General features: G+C 41.9%; 1 protein-coding gene across 9 annotated transcripts in view; it reads right to left on the bottom strand.

Annotated features, from left to right (window-relative positions):
* SEMA6A (semaphorin 6A) overlaps positions 1–20731 on the bottom strand; it is a 192163-nt gene that overhangs the window by 61432 nt on the left and 110000 nt on the right. For all 9 annotated transcript variants that reach the window (XM_079995364.1, XM_079995370.1, XM_079995371.1 and 6 more), the window contains exons 4-8: positions 16415–16475; positions 13751–13813; positions 12846–12947; positions 6097–6187; positions 2945–3064 (exon numbers count right to left, since the gene is read on the bottom strand). In XM_079995364.1, the coding sequence (XP_079851490.1) occupies positions 2945–3064; positions 6097–6187; positions 12846–12947; positions 13751–13813; positions 16415–16475 (437 nt within the window). The remainder of the gene's footprint in view (positions 1–2944; positions 3065–6096; positions 6188–12845; positions 12948–13750; positions 13814–16414; positions 16476–20731) is intronic.

Raw genomic sequence — 20731 nt, 5'->3', positions numbered from 1 at the left:
GAAGGGCAGTGCCAAAGAATGCTCCAACTATCGCACAATTGCACTAATTTCTCACGCTAGCAAGGTTATGCTTAAAATTCTACAAGGAAGGCTCAAGCAGTATGTGGACCGAGAACTCCCAGAAGTGCAAGCTGGATTTAGAAGAGGCAGAGGAACCAGAGACCAAATTGCAAACATGCGCTGGATTATGGAGAAAGCTAGAGAGTTCCAGAAAGACATTTACTTCTGCTTCATTGACTATGCAAAAGCCTTTGACTGTGTCGACCATGGCAAACTATGGCAAGTTCTTAAAGAAATGGGAGTGCCTGATCACCTCATCTGTCTCCTGAGAAATCTCTATGTGGGACAAGAAGCTACAGTTAGAACTGGATATGGAACAACTGACTGGTTCAAAATTGGGAAAGGAGTACGACAAGGCTGCATTTTGTCTCCCTGCTTATTTAACTTATATGCAGAATTCATCATGCGAAAGGCTGGGCTGGATGAATCCCTAGCCGGAATTAAGATTGCCGGAAGAAATATCAACAACCTTAGATATGCAGATGACACAACCTTGATGGCAGAAAGTGAGGAGGAATTAAAGAACCTTTTATTGAGGGTGAAAGAGGAGAGTGCAAAATATGGTCTGAAGCTCAACATCAAAAAAACGAAGATCATGGCTACTGGTCCCATCACCTCCTGGCAAATAGAAGGGGAAGAAATGGAGGCAGTGAGAGATTTTACTTTCTTGGGCTCCATGATCACTGCAGATGGTGACAGCAGCCACGAAATTAAAAGACGCCTGCTTCTTGGGAGAAGGGCAATGACAGGCCTAGACAGCATCTTGAGAAGTAGAGACATCACCTTGCCAACAAAGGTCCGTATAGTTAAAGCTATGGTTTTCCCAGTAGTGATGTATGGAAGTGAGAGCTGGACCATAAAGAAGGCTGATCGCCGAAGAATTGATGCTTTTGAATTATGGTGCTGGAGGAGACTCTTGAGAGTCCCATGGACTGCAAGAAGATCAAACCTCTCCATTCTGAAGGAAATCAGCCCTGAGTGCTCACTGGAAGGACAGATTGTGAAGCTGAGGCTCCAGTACTTTGGCCACCTCATGAGAAGAGAAGACTCCCTGGAGAAGACCCTGATGTTGGGAAAGATGGAGGGCACAAGGAGAAGGGGGCGACAGAGGACGAGATGGTTGGATAGTGTTTTTGAGGTTACCAGCATGAGTCTGACCAAGCTGCGGGGGGCAGTGGAGGACAGGAGTGCCTGGCGTTCTCTGGTCCATGGGGTCACGAAGAGTCGGACACGACTAAACGACTAAACAACAACAACAACACAGTTCGGCTTAGTGTTGTGTGAGAACTGGGCTGAAACGAGCAATCCAGAGTTAAAGGCCTTTCCCACTTACATGCAATGAAAGTGAGGGAGTGGGGTTGCTGCTATATTTAAAGGTAATGGTAAAGGGACCCCTGACCATTAGGTCCAGTCGAGACCGACTCTGGGGTTGGGGCGCTCATCTCGCTTTATTGGCCGAGGGAGCCGGCGTACAGCTTCTGGGTCATGTGGCCAGCATGACTAAGCCGCTTCTGGCAAACCAGAGCAGTGCACGTTTACCTTCCCGCCGGAGTGGTACCTAATTATCTACTTGCACTTTGACATGCTTTCAAACTGCTAGGTTGGCAGGAGCAGGGACCGAGCAATGGGAGCTCACCCTGTCGCGGGGATTCAAACTGCCAACCTTCTGATCGGCAAGTTCTAGGCTCTGTGGTTTAACCCACAGCACCACCCACGTCCCTTTGATAACCAAACTCACATGTTTATAAGATACCTTCTTCTCCAGTTCTTATATGCATGGAGAACTACTGAAGGTTCTGAAACAATGGCGCCCTTGGCTGATACCTGGGGGTTCAGGGCCCTATGTTGGTCCCCAAGCATTTTCACAGCTCATTTTCTCCTATCTCTGGGTCCCATTGTTCCACTGCCTTGTCCTCTGCCTTGAGGGAAAGAACCCTGAAGGCAGGAAAAATCATGCATAGCAATAAACTGGGGATACAAGTCTTCCATTTGCGTTAATTTACTCTGAATACAAAATTTGGGGTCTTTTTATTTGCAGAAGCAGTGGTATTTCTTCCACGGAGAATTAACAGCATTGCCTATAGTCACATAGAGAAGTAGTAAAATGCTTGCTAATTATAAAAAATACAATAATTTTCAAAGAAAGATTGGATATAACAGAATCATTTCCACACTGATCTCTCTCTCCCTCCCTCCCCCTCCTCTTGCATTTCTGTCTACAAGCAAAAGCCCCCTTTTCACTATCTCAGAATGTGTCACCCATTCATAAGGCCATTGGAAAAGAATGAATGGCAACATTCTTAACAATGAGGCTATTTAGAACATACAAATTGCCTAATTCAGCAGCACCCATTCAGCACTTCATGACAATGAAATGGAAGTTCTGTTATTTTATTTTTATTGATGGATCTTAAGACCACAGAACAAATTCTTTACACCTCATAAAGCGTTGATAGTTACTTAGCCCAATTGGAGGGAAGGGCTGATGGCGCCATCACGGCTTCAAAACGCTCCTTACCTGCTCCGAATCTCTATCTTTTCCATAGCATGGTGAAATAGCCAGGCTTTAAAAAAGTAAATTGGATGCAACCTATTCTTGGTGGCTCTATCAATATCTAGCAACTCGGGGTGGGGTGGGGGTGGGGAGAGTGAAATAAATGTACCAGTAAGGAAGGCAATTTAGTGCCCTCTACCTGACAGAAGCCCTTGCTGAAATGAAGTACAACCGACATGTGCTTTGAACATCTTTTATTTGTAACAATCACTAAAGGACTGCAAAACAGCACAGTAAAATATAAAGCAAAACAACACAGCAAGGTCTGTCAGGAACCTAAGACTGTAATCAAAAGGGCTGCCCTTCCTCTCCCTGTTTCTGTTTACGTACCTTTTAACCATTTTGAATCATGTTTGACTGTCCGCAGAGTTGGGCTGTCTCCAAGGCTCCGGTAAATGACCGCATCTATTGCAAGGAAGTCTGTCACAGTGGCGGAATACAGTTTTCCCTCTTCAGAGGCGGAAATGAAAGAAGAAGGAGAGAGAGAGAGAGGCAGAGACAGAAAACAACACAGAGAAATAGAGTGAAAGAAGAGTTCATTTATCTTTCCTCGGGAATCATTGAAACAGGCTATCGAAAACAATCTACAAAGGACCACAAGGGTCATCTAGTTCAACTCCCTGCAATGCAGGAATATTTTGCCCAACATGGGGCTCAAACCCACAACCCTGAGATTAAGAATCTCATGCTCTACTGACTGAGTCACTGCATAAAAGAATGTGGTATCTGACTGGACCTTTTGTGCAACCAATATGGCATTTTGAAATAATTTTCAGAAAAATACACTTTGACTTTGATATATATCCTCTGACATGAGTGTGTGTGTGTGTGTTCAAACAGATATGCAATCAAACATAAAAAAGGTAAAGGACTCCTGGACGGTTAAATCCAGTCAAAGGTGACTATGGTGTTGCGGCGCTCATCTCGCTTTTAGGCCGAGGGAACTGGCATTTGTCCACAGACAGCTTTCTGGGTCATGTGGCCAGTATGACTAAACTGCTTCTGGCAAAACGGAACACCATGACAGAAACCAGAGTGCACGGAAATGCCGTTTACCTTTCCGCCACTATGGTACCTATTTATCTACTTGCACTGGCATCCTTTCAAACTAATAGGTTTGAAACATATTCAGACTTTATCAGGAGAAATAAATCATGCACTGCCGCAGTTCTGAAAAGAGGGCGCAGAAACATTTACAGATTTGCTCTGGTTAAAAAATAGTTTAGAAATGAAATGAAGGCTGAAATTCTAACGTGTAAGGGCCATTGGATGCAGTGGAACTTGCTCCGAAGTAAATGTGCATATGATTACATTGAACAGGACTGAATGAACATGTGGCAATCGTACTGTTTTGGACACAGCCTCTGCAGGAAGAAGTATCAAGATATGTTCTACAACAATGCCACTAAAAAAATTACTGTCTACCAGCAACAATGTTGTATCCAGGTAAGTAATCAAGAATCCAGATTGGAGTAAAAGTTGGATGATTTCAAATGTTCAGGATTTTGTGTTTTGTGAATTAACGCAGGTTAGTCTATTATGCAAGGATGCGGGTGGCGCTGTGGTGTAAACCACTGAGCGTAGGGCTTGCGATCAGAAGGTCAGCAGTTCGAATCCCCGCGACAGAGTTAGCTCTCGTTGTTCAGTCCCTGCTCCTGCCAACCTAGCAGTTCGAAAGCACGTCAAAGTGCAAGTAGATAAATAGGTACCGCTCCGGCGGAAAAGTAAACAGCATTTCCGTGACTGCTGTGGTTCGCCAGAAGTGGCTTAGTCATGCTGGCCACATGACGTGGAAGCTGTCTGCGGACAAACGCCGGCTCCCTCGGCCTATAGAGCGAGATAAGCGCTGCAACCCCAGAGTCGTCCACAACTGGACCTTTACCTTTACCTTTAGTCTATTATGCAATCTAGTACATTTTTAATAGGGAGTGGGGGACATAGTAGTTAGACACCCTGCTTCTTCTGGAGCTAGGCACCTGCTGGGGAAAAAAACATCCCAAAGGTTTTCCCAGGTGGTTTCCACAATACTGCTGCGTATTCTACAGCTAAATTTGAAATGGGATCATTGGGGTTCATGCTAACACAATTTCGGTAATGAGACAATTTAATCTAAAATCTATAAGGCACAAATTTCCAAAATGCCATTCTATAATCAATGGCCCAAATTAACCCCTCTAATAAGCACTCAATTTTTAAACTACTGCAAAAAGAAGAGTTAATTGCATTTCATTGCATGCATAATAAATCATGATTAAACCCACAGACTCTGGTTGAGTCCCCTCCCCTGCCACAGCTGGTAACAAAACATCAGGAAGCTGAATCACACCAGGTTTGTCCTTTTTCTCTCCTTTCTATTTTAGCCCACAAAGTGTGGAACCATACATAATGAATGGTTATTACTACAGTTCATGTGAAATCTTTTGTTTTATTATGGGCTTTCAGAAGGCAGGATGTGAAAAGATGTTCTGCCTCACCCTGACATCGTGTTCTATCAGAACACTATTTCCTATTTTTCAAATACCAAAAGAAAATAAGAAATTGTCCATGTATGCAACATCAGCAACCCGGATTCTACTAGCCCCAAGATGGAAGGAAAACATGATACCAACAATAGAAGAATGGCAACTGAAACTGATGGACTCTGCTGAAATGGCTAAACTTACAGAAAAGCTCAGAGACTATGATAATGAGAAATTTTAAAAAGAATGGCAAACATTTATTGTATATGTACAAAAATATTGTAAACAAGTAGAAACGTTGGCAGGCTTTGATTAAATACTTGCAAGTAGTTTAAAATGAGATAAAATCTATGAAAGGAAACCTGAATTGAAATACTAAAGTTTGATGGCATGTAGTTACAATATGAGGATAAGAAAATGAGGCTTAAGTATAATTATGCAGAAAATGTATATATTTATGAACCAGGAAAGTAAACGGAGGGAAGTCAGGAGGTTAAAAAGAACCTCCAAAAAAAGTGAATGTTATACGATTACTTTTACTTTTTAAAAATTCTTTTTTACTTGTATCAATTTCTTATCTTTTCTTGTTGAGGCAAAATGTTGAAGCTGAAATCATAAAATCAATAAAAATTTATTTACATAAAAAAGAACACTATTTCCTTGTATACATACAAGTGCAGATAATGCCTTGCTAAACAGAGAGGTCTGAATAGGTCACCATCCATTCATTAGTCCCAAGCTACGTGATACGTTGGAAGCTAATTATTTCCTCCTGACTTCTACTATTGGTTATTGTTCATAAACTCACCACCTTGGTATCTGAAGAAGTGTGCATGCAGACAAAAGCTCATACCAATAACAAACTTAGTTGGTCTCTAAGGTGCTACTGGAAGGAATTTTTTTATTTTGTTTTGGCTACGGCAGACCAACATGGCTACCTACCTTGTGGATGTGCATCATAACTGTACTAAAGTAAGCACAAAACTGTAATACAGTGTGTTATTTTTTCTGTTGCTTTATTACCTGCAAACAACGCAACGTTGGCATGCTTTGCATCATAAGGACACCTGGCCATTCCACTGAACTCATCTCCCAGAAACTCCAAAGTATCCATCTGAAAAACAAAATAGCAGAATCCCTTTAGAAGCAAATAAACCAGACTAAATGAACCCTCGTGGAGTTCCTTTCAGAGTTCCTTTTCTTCCTTTATCTGCAGACGTTTTTACTGTGTTTTAAGAACACAGCTAAATTATGGTATTAACCTACTTTTTCACAGTTTGCAATCATGTGGAGCACGGCTTGCCATTTATTTATTTTTTTTACTGCAAAAGAGCCTCTTTTGCTCATACTATTTATAACCAGAATCATGCTTTTCTTTTCTTTTTTGCAATTTCCCTTTCGGAAAGACATTTGATATTTTGGTTGGAGTCGGTGTCATGCATAAATCCTCTTTCTGCCTGTCAAGAATTAATCTGCGAAGTACTTGTAAATCTCAGCCTTAAGTGTAACCCTTGGGAAACTAATTCTCCATAGGGTAGCCGTAATTATACAAATAACCAGCTCAACACAAAGCAGAAGTTCAGCAGGTTTACAGCAGAAGCTACAGGGAAAAGTACAGAGCCTATGGGCCTAAGATTCATGTATCTCAGGATTACTCAGCAGTGACTTTTGTTTTATGTGGGTTCTTGGATCTACCTAGCAAATTCAATTTACTTCAAGCATAAGATACAGAGTCTGAAACGCTAGTGTGGATAATCAGCCATCTAAGCACCACCAGTCGCATCCAATCAACTTCCAGTCCCATGTACTGAGAGGCCTATTTCAAAGCAATGGGTGATTTGTCATCATTTGTTTCCTGTCTTGTATCTCCTCCTCTTTAGACCTTCTGAAGGAAATCGGTTGTGTTTATCCTAGGATGGAAAAGCGTTTAAAATAATTGTAAAAAGGAAAGGAGTTTTGCTTGGAGTACAACGTTCTGGGCCCATCTGCACTTTCGCTTCCAATGCCCAAGGGACGACAGTAGCATCAGGCCAGCGCACGTCAAGTGCTCTAACACTGCTGAGCCCAGGTGCTCCAATGACCTTCTGAAGGCCCCTGAGATGTTATTGAGTGCAGGCTTTCTGACAGCACTGCAACAGGTGTGGAAACCAAACTGGGCCCATATATCATTGGGAATGAAACATCTGTAGAAACAATAAAAGAAGGCCATTTATATTCCCCACATGATTCCACAATATCTATATCTGTATTTGCGCAAGAAATATGGCTTCCCAGCTGGAAGACTCCTTGAGGTTTGTCTGTCACATTTATTACAGTGAGGACTAAAGCACAGTTTCCCAAACTATATCGCTGCATCAAATTCAAGAAAAATTACTGCCTTTCAAAATGTAAGACAGAGAATTAAACTTCTAGCATTCTACTCTGTTCTTTGGTTTGCTGGAAGGAAGGGAATGAGCATCTATGGAACCATGAAGTGCTTGAGAGTGTCAGAGCAATCAGGGTCTTGGGGGAATGTAGAGTTGCCACCATGATAAACTACAGACAATCGGCAATATAGCAAGATGTGTATTGGTTTTGGAATTGTAATTCCTACCCCAAGATACATTTTTAAGAGAATACAAGGGAGAAGCTTGAGTGTCTCCTCTGAATTCTCTACACCTTCCTTTGATTCACACTGAGAGAACCTGAGGACTGAATTAACATCAACTTGATGTAGTACTTGAAACCAAAGAATATTAGCTATGTGTTGGGTATGCTAAATGTTGAGTCAGCAAAGATGATGTATGGTGAGATGTATGTTGTGGCAGAGTAGTCAGTATGAACTGCTGTATGCCATTTATCCAGACGAAGAAAACATCTTCCCAACAAGGCCATTTTCAACCATCTCTTACAAGGGATGCATATTGCAGAAGACAAGGACTAGGTAATTTGAACTCCATATGCCCATAAGAATCACAGCCTCTTAGAATGCAAAGAATCATACCTACTTAAGAGATCTATCTTACTGCAGCTTGATAAGGGTACAACCCTTCCTCTTTTAACAGATTGGAGAAGTGGGCCAAAACCATCCTAATGGATTTCATTAGGGACAAATGTAAGGTTCTGCGTTTTGGCAGGAATAAGCAGCTGCACAAATGTAAGATGGGGCACACCTGTCTTGCCAGTAGTATGTGTGAAAAGGATCTAGGGGGTCTTAATAGCTCATAAGCTTAACATGAGTGAACAGTGTGACGCAGCAGTGAAAAAGCTAATGCTATTCTAGGCTGCATCAACAGAAGTGTGTCCTGATCAAGGAAACTCATAGCACTGCACTATTCTGCCTTGGTCAGACCACACCTGGGATACTGTGTCCAGTGCTTGGTACCACAGTTTAAGGAGGATAATGACAAGCTGGAATGTGTGTAGAGGAAGGCAACCATAATGACAAAGGGTTTGGCAACCAAGCCTGATGAGGAAGGGTTGAGGGAGTTGGTAAATAGGAAACTGAGAGGACATATGATAGCCATCTTCAACGACCACATGGAAGATAGAGCAAGCTTGTTTTCTCCTGCTCTGGAGGCTAGGACCCAAACCAATGGCTTCAAAGTACAAGAACGGAGATTCCAACTAAACATCAGGAATAACTTTCTGATAGTCAGAGCTGTTGGGACAGTGGGATGGACTCCCTTGGAAGGGGGTGAACTCTACTTCCTTGGAGGTTTTTTAGCAAGGCTGGATGGCCATCTGTCATGGATGCTTTAGTTGAGATTCCTGCACTGCAGTGGGTTGGACTAGATGACCCCAGGGATCCCTTCCACCTCTACAATTCTATGATTAAATTATTTAAGACAGATCACATCTAGAGTTCCTCTAGTGGGGAGATGGATACAGTATCGAGTGCGTCAATGTTGCACTTTTAAAATCATTTCCAAAGTATTGTGAATATACAATTTTAATGAACAGATTAACTGATTAAAAATGTTTTTAATTGACTGAAGTTATTAACTGGGCTGTAGCCTCACTTTTGCTCACTAGATACCCACCCCCACACAATGTAGTATTTTCATTCGCTCCTCCATAAACCCCATGCATTTTGAACTATAGCAGTAATTGAGGATTTTATGAGGCACAGCTTAGATTTGTCAGCACACAAAGCTGGTGAAAGCTTTCACCGTTGCTAAGTTAACATGTCTGAAGCAAGCAGATGACATCCAAGATCCTACTATAAATCCTAGAGCTCTGGTTGCTACTATAGTTGTTCTTCTCTTCCATTTATGACAACCTAGCTATAGCAGCAAGAGTGTCAAGAGCTCCTGCTCAAAGCGCCAGCCAGCCATTCTTTCTTTCAAAATAATCTGTTCCATCCTCCTCACCTCTCCAGTTTTTTGTCCTATCCTCTGGTCATTCAACATTCTGTGATATCTGAGAAGCCCAGTCCTCACTGAGTTGTTCTAGGGGTTTTTGTTGCCTTCAGTTTTTTCTCTACAATCTTCTTCTATATCTGCAGATCTTGGGTTTTTGCAGAATGTGCCTTCATTCTTCTTTCTCAGAAGCCCTATAATCATGCTGGCACTCACCAGCCGAGTTGGCTATTAGTATATATGAGTAAACCTTCTCCGCTCTCAGGAGAGGAGCTGGAGAGGGGCCTTGCAAATAAGAGAAATTATAAGCACCATGTGCTTTTCACTGTGCCTCAGTTTCTAAAAGCCAGATCTAACACAGCAAAAAAAACAAACAAAACAAAAACCATTTGCAATGACTGCAAAGAGGGTTCCTTCCAGGACTGGATTTGGATTTGATATCCCACCTTTCACTCCCTTTAAGGAGTCTCAAAGCGGCTCACATTCTCCTTTCCCTTCCTCCCCCACAACAAACACTCTGTGAGGTGAGTGGGGCTGAGAGACTTCAAAGAAGTGTGACTGGCCCAAGGTCACCCAGCAGCTGCATGTGGAGGAGCGGAGACATGAACCCGGTTCCCCAGATTAAGAGACTACCGCTCTTAACCACTACACCACATTGGGTCCTTGAACACCTAGGACCAAAATGATGAGTAGAATGCAAAAGATACGAATTGAATTTCTGCACACCAAGAGTCACTGCAGTGCTCAGGAAATGAACTTTGGTGCCAAAACTTGCTTTCTTCTGAGAAGATCTGAGTAGCTGAACAGCAGCAGCTGGATCAGTGCTGACCACTTCACTCTTCGGCGAGCCAGTTTCCTGCTGTACCAACCTCTTCGCTGCCTATATTCGCAACGGTGGGGCTGGGTATAACACCACAGCCAGGCTCCTACTTCCATATGCTTGAGATGGCTACAAATCCTTAGCTTCAGGCATCTTCTTTCAGGTCTGTCAGAGTTGAACATTTTAATTAACAACCGCCGAGGGAATAACTTGACTGTACCAAGCAGTAAGATAGTCTTCCAAGTGAGTACAAAGTATTATCGGGCTTATGCAGCAATAAATACTGATTCAAGAGGATTGCTCAATTGCTTCAGGCGTACCTTAATTTCAGACAGGGATTAAACCTACATTATGCAATCCAAAACTCTGTAGGGTTCCGATACACACATGGAGCACCATGTGAGCGAAGGCTTTCCCATTCAATCTCAGGGAAGCAGCTGTGTGAGCAATGGATCTGTGTATGTCTAAAAGCTCTCAGCACAATAGCAAGTGGAAACCCAACTTCAGGATGAGGGAGGTCAAACTAGAGCAGATAAACGGAATCATCTCACAAGGCAGTCTTCTGTTGCTTTACCTAGCCTGCATCTCACCCTCCATGGTGGGCGCCATTGCAGGCTGGCATTTCTCCAATATGGGAAGCACCAGTGGCTGTTTCCCAGGCAGCATAGGAAGCCTCTGGGCTGCTTGGGTATTTGGTCCCGCCCGCCTGTCTAACCAGCGAATCGCGAATGGGCATGGGCTACCAGGAGGCAGGCTTATATTACATAGGCACATGACTTGCTCTACAGCCACCATTTGTTGGATCTTCTTCCACCCTCCCACAGCGGTACCTCTGGTTACAGATGCTTCAGGTTACAGACGCTTCAGGTTACAGACTGCTAACCCAGAAATAGTACATCGGGTTAAGAACTTTGCTTCAGGATGAGAACAGAAATCGTGCTCCGGCGGCAGCAGGAGGCCCCATTAGCTAAAGTGGTACCTCAGGTTAAGAACAGTTTCAGGTCATGACATTATGTTTGCTGACTGGGAACAGTTATGGACCACCGGTATTAAATTCACGGCATGTAATGCCTTAAAAGAAAATATTATGAAAATGATTTATAGGTGGTACATGACCCCAGTCAAGCTTGCGAAGATTTATCACCTGCCCAATAATAAATGTTGGAAATGTAATGAAGCTGAAGGTACCTTCTTTCACCTTTGGTGGACCTGCCCAAGGATTAAGGCCTTCTGGGAAATGATTTATAATGAAATTAAGAAGGTACTTAAGTGTACTTTTCACAAGAAACCGGAGGCATTTCTCCTGGGCATGGTCGGCCAATTGGTGTTAAGGAGGGATAAGACTTTTTTTATGTACGCCACTACAGCAGCAAGGATCCTTTTAGCAAAGTATTGGAAGACACAAGAACTACCCACACTGGAAGAATGGCAGACGAAAGTGATTGACTTTATGGGACTGGCAGAAATGACCGGCAGAATCCGCGACCAAGAGAAAGAGACAGTGGAGGAAGATTGGAAGAAATTTAAAGTATATCTTAAGAACTGTTGTAAAATAGAGGAGTGATAAAATGTCAAGGGGAAGGGAGATGCAGAATTGCAGCTAAAACTGTTTGATGACTTAAGATAAAATTGAGAATGATAATGAGCTTAAACTTAATTGGCAAAAAGAGTTGTTGAAAAACTGTAAAATAAGGATGCAAAAAGGGTGAGGTATGGGGAAGTCCGAGAAAAGAGGCTTATGAAAATGAGGTTAAGAAATGATATCTTTGTATGTGTTTGTATTTGTTGATGTTTATGTGTTGTTGTTGTTGTTGTTGTTGTTTTGTGTTAAAAATTGGAAAATTAATAAAAATTATTATAAAAAAAAAGAACAGTTTCAGGTTAAGAATGGACCTCTGGAACAAATTAAGTTCTTAGCCCGAGGTACCACTGTATTGCTGTTGCGTGTTGTTCTCTCCAATCTTGCTATGCCATAGTCAATCGCCGTATTTGGGGCCAGGCTGGAATTTCCCCAGTTGGCAAATTGGCTCCAGTGCTCTGCTTTTCGCCATCCTCATAGCAATTGTCACAACTTTGGCGGTTCAGGAATCGGACAGGCGTAGCCTTGGTTGGAGAAGAGGTTACAGCCTCTGCCTGGCCCCTCTGAAGTGGGGTATCCTGTTAAAGGGATCCAGGGGAGATGCTTCTGTCCAGTCACCCAGGTGGGGGCGCAGGGCCACAGCACAGGTGGTGGTGGTGGGGGGGGGACATTACCCCTTAATGTAGGTCAAGGATTCCTTCATTTTTGGTTGACCCCAAAACTCAAGTTCTTTTGGCAGGCCAGCTGGCCAGCCAGCCGGGGTGAGATCTACCCAGTGCCTATGCCAAACTTCTTACATCCGTTGTCAATAAAGTTGTGGCCTGATTTCACCCAAATATTGGTTGTCATGTCTTTTATTCTTGGTATTGGGGAAGACCAAAGACTAGGAGGGATGCCTTGCCACACAAAAAAATGCTGAATGCATTTTAGTCAAATGTAGTTCTGCTGATACCAATAGATTTCAAGCCATTATAATAATTTATGGTAAAATCTTTCCAGTCATTAATGCATTCTTTAAAAATGCAATGCATACCTTATAATTTCTGCAGGAGGGACTGAAGGCATTTGTCCCACAAATAAATAATGTATCATCATCTCTTTTTAGAAGAACCTTAATAAAATTATGACATTCATCCTGCAAAAAATAAGAAGAGCACAAATATTATTTCAGCAAACACATTGCAAATATTCTTCTTAACACTTTCAGGTTTCCTTGCAAAATGGCTACAACAGTTAAATAAAAATATCTGTTTGACCAGTACAAACTGGCTTAACCAAACAAATTGGCTGTTAGGACCTGAGGCCATCATATTGCTCCCCTTTGCTGATGTTCATTAGATGGAGTGAATCTTAATGCTAGTCTTTGAATCAAGAATAGGACCTCAGTACTTCACTTTCCTACACTATGGTAAATGACACTGCTAGTAAGTACCAGCTTAGTAAAGAGAGCTCAGGATGTAATGGAAAAAATGGAGCCGACTATATTTTATTTAGGTTTATCCACAGTTAATCATATCTTGCATTACTATAACATTTGTCTAGGATCATTTCTGCCTCCCTATGCCCAGAAAAAGGCCACATATATTAGACACACTATTATGCCAGCAACCAAGGGAAATTGGATAGTTGTGCTTAGCTCCTCAATATAGCATTGAATGATGTCAGTACACCTTGCTGAATCCCAATCCCAGTGCTCCTAAGCATTTTACGATGTTGCTGTGTCTGCTGTCATAATGTTTCATCACATTAGAAGCAAACTATTTTTGCAAATTAAAGTCTTCAATAAGCTGATGGGCGGGCTGTGTGTGTGTGTGTGTGTGTGTGTGTGGAAGCAATTACTAGCTGAATGGCATGATCCACATCACAGAGAGTGGTCTGCGATAACAGTCAAGAAGCTAAACAAAACTGGCAGCTGCCAGAGAAATGAAAATTACCTACCTTATGTTTTCCCTTCATTCTGCATGTGTCTACATCGAGCTGCCTGGATTTCCACGTCAATTTCTGCAAGGATCAAGGAAGAAATCAATTAAGAGCCCAGAGGTTGTTGTGTTTGATTTCAAAAGTAAGAGTTCCCTAAGGAAAACTACTTCTCAATCTAAGCTTATTGAAAGCTTTCTGCACTTTGACTATGGTTAATTTACCATAACAATGGAACACTACAGATGCAGAACACTTGCAAAGCTTTGAATGGTACCTGGGAAACTGAAAACACCTCACTGAAAACAAGCCAATTTGGTGAGAGGAAAACATTAACAAATGGTTGCATATTCATGTTTTCCTTGTTAATATAGACTATTTACATATATAAGTATTTGTATGTGTGAAAATCTGTGTTTTATTTGCAATAAATGTGTGTACATCTATAAAAAAATCTGTTTTATCTGCAATAAAATAAAATTAGTTACACATTTGACGGTTGTCTTGTCTTCTAATTTTGAACTTTTTAGTCACAGTAACATTTGCAAGGTTTACATAAATTAGGGTTGCCATGTTTTAAAAAGTGAAAATCTGGACATTTTAACCGATTTTAGATAATTCTGCCCGAACGCCATTTCCAAAGGGCAAATCCCAGGAAATTCTAAACTTATGGCAGTCCTAAAATAAATATATCCAGACTTTCACCAATGATTGTTGGGTGGGTTACATAAAAGATATTGCTATATAAAACAGCAGATGAACTTACAACTTCGATTAAAATGTCAATTAAAATCAAACCAGCAGCAATAAACAGGAGGGGGAACCTTCACTTATATCAGTCCATCTTCTACAAATGCCTAAGCTATGACTCTACCACATTTTAAACCAAAGATGGACTCTGGCATGCTACCTGAACCCACGACAGAGAAACAATGAGATCTGATTCAAGCAACCTGTCTTACTCAAAACTGGCTCACAAACTGGAAGGGTTCTCTCTCTCAGTGGAAGAGTCCATGCTTTATGGGTGGAAGATCCCACATTGCCACGTAGGGCTGGGACAGACTTCTGTTTTAAAACTCTAAATAGCTGCTAAATAGTGAGTACAAACAATACGCAGCTGGATTGATCAATGGTGTGCATTGGTATAAGATAGCTTCCTATGTTCCTGTCTTCAGAAGCTTTTACTTGCAAAAACCATTCTCTTTGAACTCCTCTAACTGAAAACAAATGTCAAACTCGCTTATTTGTTGCTCTATAAACTAGATTTTGGCTAATAAGCAGACCCGTTTTAAATTACTTGCACTCAAAGGGGAGGGAAATGTTGATAACTGGAGCCACTGAAAGATATACTGTCTGGGTACCTTAAATCGCATAATGCATGTCTTAAAATATCAACAGTTATGCAAATATTGCGGACAATATTTCCACCTAACATATAGCTCTGTTACTCAGTTGTGAAGTATCTTTATCAAGTAAAACGTGTTTTTTTCACTGATGTTGCATCACCATTTTCCCAACTGCTTCTCAGGTCTGTTAGTTTAGCCTGTAATTTTAGCTCCACTCTTGAACATGATGTTAGTCATCATTCCCAGGGTGCCAGATGCACACAAAGAAGTGAGACAAGCCTTTTTCTCCCAACTCTGATACCTACGTACAGCTCTTTCTTGTCACACGTCACTTATGGCCTACTTAACGAGGAACAGGCAAAACACTTCAATTTCCATCTTAATTTACCTTGGGTACAATGTAGATGTCCTTATAAGCCAATTAGAAAAAAACAACAACCTATGTTTTGCTTAGTATATATCTGCTTGATTATAAACATTATAAAATGAAGTAGTAATAATTAATAAATAAACTTTACAAAAAATCTGCTTGATTGCAGATCCTCCAAGTGCCTGTTTTACAGGGACAGTCCCAGATTTACAGATATCATCCTGGTTTCTGATTTGATCCCAGAATGTTATAACCTTCCTTAGAACGTCCTTATTTTTATTGGGGAAATGTTGAAAGGTATGGTAGGACATCCATATTTTCATCAGAGAAATGCTGGAGGGTTATGGAATTATGTGACCCACCAAGCCAAGGAGATAAGTAACTATACAACCTTTAGAAGACCTCTGAAGGCAGCCCAGTATAGGGAAGATTGTTTTTTTTAAAAAAAGTCTAATATTTTATTATGTTTTTATATATGTTGGAAGCTTCCCAGAGTGACTGGGACAACCCAGTCAGATGGGCAGAGTATAAAATAATAAAGTAATCATCAAACAGGACGTCCCTATTTTCATTGGATAAATATTGGAGGGTATGTGATTGGACATAAAACCATATTCATTAAATATGGTAAATTCATTAAATAGGTAAGCAGAGTTTGCTTATTAAAAGGGTCTTATAGCCAATTACTATGGTATTAGCTGTTCAACAAAGCTTCAGGATCCAAGTAAGACATTCGATGGACATTACAATGCAGATTACTTATCATCTCAGCTAAGCCACTTATCAGAAGTTCACAGGGGACAGGGCAGATCTTCCAGCTTTCCTCTATGTGATTAATATGCACCATCCACCTTGATCAGTGCAATTTTAAGAGCAATGTTGGAAAGAAGTGGAGCTAAGTTCCTTTTCTAATTTATCCCCCCGTTTCTTCCTGTGTCCTTGGTGGGAGAATGACAGAATGCTACTTACTTTGCTAAAATAAATTTCTTCTGTATGTGATGCATCCATATCAACAGTATAAATATGGTCCCTGTAAACAAAGGGGAAAGAATGAATGCCAAAATAAACTCAAGACATTGTTTATTCGATTTTATTGCATTAGCCATGTGGCCATAGCATAATATACATAGAAATAACAACATGGAATAGGGGTGGGGAGATAAAAGTGGATGTCGTCCTGGGCAAATACTTTGAAAAAAATGGGGAACTCAGACATTGTTACAAAAAGAGTCCTTTGCAATCAGATAAATCATTGCCCATATTTGGGAGTGGGGGGACAGGACCCTGGGGACAACTCCAAAGAAAGCTAGGAGATACACCTTCTGATTCATATGCTTTATGAAGGAAAGGAGAGGAAACTTAAAGGTCATCAACTCAACATGAACAGCTGTTTCACTTATATATTTTGCGAATTAGAATGGCGAGGGCTTCCGACTCCCATAATCACAAGAGATGCTGCTGAAAAAAGGGAAATTTATATGAAAACAAAGAGCTGATTATCATGTGAAATGACTGGGCGTTTACTTCTCATACTGGAAACAGGGTGTTCAGATGAATCTTATTCTGTAATTCTAAGTATAGGTCTGTTCCTCCTGGCTAGCCTCGCAAGCCCATTTTTGCATGCTTCTCCAGCTGGTGGACCTTGGGGGGTTCTAGTGAAAAACAAACTAAACAAAGACCTGAGATCCCCATATCCCTGGGCTGAACATAACAGGAGCCTGTAAGTTTGTGGGCCTCAGATTCACAAGTGATGGCTATGATTATTCTAATAGATACACAGCCCATGAGGATCTTACAATTTTGTGAAAAATAACCCTTGTGTATGAAGGGCTTGAAGGGACACGGGTGGCGCTGTGGGTTAAACCACAGAGCCTAGGGCTTGCCGACCAGAAGGTCAGCAGCTTGAATCCCCACGACAGGGTGAGCTCCCGTTGCTCGGTCCCTGCTCCTGCCAACCTAGCACTTTGAAAGCACGTCAAAGTGCAAGTAGATAAATAGGTACCGCTCTGGCGGGAAGGTAAATGGCGTTTCCGTGCACTGCTCTGGTTCGCCAGAAGCGGCTTAGTCATGCTGACCACACGACCCAGAAGCTGTACGCCAGCTCCGTCGGCCAATCTTTTGTCAGGTTCTCGGGATACCATATCGACTTTAGGGATACCATTTAAGATTTTAAGAAGGCTAGGCTTTCTTCATTGTTTCAAGGCTATTTTCCCAACCACAGCGAAGATGTTTTGACAGAAAGTATGAAGGGAAATGGTTTGACAATAACCACACAGTTCCCAAAAGCCCTGTTAATTTCGCTGCACTTGATGACCAAATTGAGTTTCAGCATTTACCCTCTGGCAGAGAGAGGACAACATTGCTTTACCTAAGTTGCTTGTGTTCATTCTTGTTTTGCTGAGAACTAGGTTCTTTAAAAAAAAATTCTGCCAGTTTCTCCTTGGAAACACAGAATAGGGCCAAGAAATGCAAGTGAGATATTTCTACACATTCCCCTTCTGTGCTCAACGGACTACAAGGGTTTTTCAACTTGGAGATAGGAAAGCAAAACACTCAGTCTAATCAAACCTTGAAGCCTCTGCTCTGAATTGGGAGCAAAGAATAGGGCAGTTGGAGACATTTTTTTTAAAAAAAAATAGCCATAATTTCATTTCTCCTTCTACCCCTTTAACATAACCTTCTCTCTATTTCCCAACCCCCTTCTCCACTACAGGAAGAATTGCTGTTGAAATTAAATGATCTTCTGCTTTTAAAGGATCCGTGGAAACCTGCTGAGAGTAGTATACGCACACAGAACTTCCATTTTTGAAATCTCTGCTGTCAAGATTTGCTTAGTTTTAACAGACTGGGAGGGAAACAAGGTTACCCTCTAACTAAAGCAGACACAGAACCCTCGTTGCTGCAAAAAATAATAAGCAAAATTCTTCTCATGTGGGAGAATAGGGGCAGTATTGTTAACAGAACCAGGCTTTCATGATTTTGCTGCCTGCCACTGCACCAGAGGCAGTTTGCTTTGCAAGATGCCAAACCGTGGAAGGAGTTTGTGTATGTGTTTCTTTTCAGACATTCCATCTTCAGTAGAACATGCCATTTATTTATAAGGTAGCTTTAATGCGCCGGCTTGTTATTTGCTTGACTTCATTGGGGGAGCTGCAATTGGAGGTCAATACCAGAGCAAAACTGCCTATTTGTTTGATTTCAGCTTCATGGGTGACACAGCAGCGTGGCTTTCCCCTCCTCGCCCAATAGATTTTTCACAATTGTGCTGCTATGCAAAAGCAGACCGAAAATAAATTAAAAATAAATAAATCTGAATTGTAAATGAACAAGCGATTATTATGCACTGGCAAGGTTTCAGAAATGTTCCACTTGCCCTCTTTTAGCACAGCTCTGTATATGTTAATTGCCAGCAAAAATGAAAGCAGAAAGATTTCAAAACAGGCTTGGGTTGCTAAGCTCTATTCTAACTCTGGCTCCTTCTAATGACTTAGTGACTGGTTTGCCAATCAACCCTTGGAGAAAGCAGAGGCCAACTCCTGGAGCAATCTGAATGTACAAAAGCAGATTTCCAGATAACTCGAAACCATTTCCATATGTGTTATTTAAACCACAGCTGCTCACACAATGGCAAATATTGAAAGAACTGACAAGTACTAGTTAGGCTTTGCTAAACCGCTAACAATAAGTGACTTTGCTGTTCTATTTTCCCTGCTGCCGCCTAGCGCCTCCCCCCTTCCCCAAACGCCTACTTGGAGGATTTGTATAGCTCTTGCTAATTAAGTTATTCTTTACACAAATAGACAATCCTAGCACTTCCGTTTTCCCCCACTTCCAGGCAGCAGCACTGCAGATGGTTACCATGGCACAACTGGGTAAGGGGAAGAAAGTTAAATATCACTGGTGCCAACTGACCCTCGGCCACCAACTGCAGCCTTTATGTGTGGCATAATTGCAAAGGGTTCATTCAGGTGTGTGCAAAAAAATATATAAAAAAATAATAAAAATCCTCAAATATCTGTGAGGGATGACCCAAAAGTGTAACGGGAGAGGGTCAAGTGCCATATGCGATCATGTATTTAATCTAACACCTTTGTTTTTATCCCCCGCTTCTCTACCTCTCTTTTTATTATAATGTGTTTTTCAAGCATACTGTATTTTTGTGCTTGATGCTTTATTATGTTTTTAACGTGTGTTGGAAGCCGTCCAGGGTGGCTGGGGCGACTTTTAGCCTTGCGTGGTGTGCAAGTAGAAAGAGGGCAGGATCCAAATATTTGGGTTGCATCCAACGCTGTTATTCCTCTTGTGAAACAAGACTTCTGTTGATGCAATGTAACTTCACCCCCCTCTTCCCTGAACCAATCATCCTAGAGGGTTTGGAGATTCAGGGGCAGGGCTGGCCCAAGACATTTTGGCATCTGAGGCGAACCACAAAATGGTGCCTCCCACCGGTCAGGGAAGAAGGAGCGAATGAAGAGTTAAACCAGGAACGGCAGGAAGGGGGTGGTGGGGGTAGTGATCAAATCAACCTTCCCAGACGGTTGAACTGGAAATCAAAGGCCATCGTGGGGTGGGTGGGCGTGACCTGAATCACACCAGGTGGATGCAAAGCCTGAGGAGACCCCAGAGGGCAGCCTCCATCATTTCCTCCATAAGGGTGGGAGAAGACCAGCAGTGTCTCCTATTCTCAAGGCGGCTACTATGAAGATAGCGTTGGGGGAGGGCTGCTGAGGAGCACCGTGGCAGCAGAAGCACCTGATGTGTTCCTTGGAAGACAGATCTTGCCACCTGAGGCAGTTGCCTCACATTGCCTCATGGTTAGGCCAGTCCTGTTTGAGGAGGTAGATGAGAGGAAGGGGAAGCCACACTGTCTGAGCGGACCTCTACACTTGCAAAGATGGATACAACCCTTTGATTTAACACACACACACACCAAGTCATAGGAGGAGAGGGAGCAGTAAAGAAACCACTCCTTTTGTATAGGTATGAAAAGAAATGTTGTCAAATGATTCAGACTTCGCTTGTCCCTCCTCATCCTGCTCTCTTCAACGGCTGCCTCACATCACCATGCCAATCAAACATCCCTGCTTGGTGAATTAAGAGATACAAAGCATACAGAATATATAGACACTGCTGCTTAGCCCTCGAGAGTTCAGCTCTTAATAGCTGTATATAAGGCTAACCAACCAAGGCCTTTTGCAGCTGACAATTTGATGACGTCAAGTGCTCCAAGGAATCACTGGCTCTTTAAAAGAGCCCATGTGGGAACTATTAGTACTTGTTACCAGC

The sequence above is a fragment of the Podarcis cretensis genome, assembly GCF_951804945.1.
Source record: "Podarcis cretensis genome assembly, chromosome: 11".
NCBI classification, from domain to species: Eukaryota; Metazoa; Chordata; class Lepidosauria; order Squamata; family Lacertidae; genus Podarcis; species Podarcis cretensis.
This window is presented reverse-complemented; position numbering and strand designations above follow the sequence as displayed.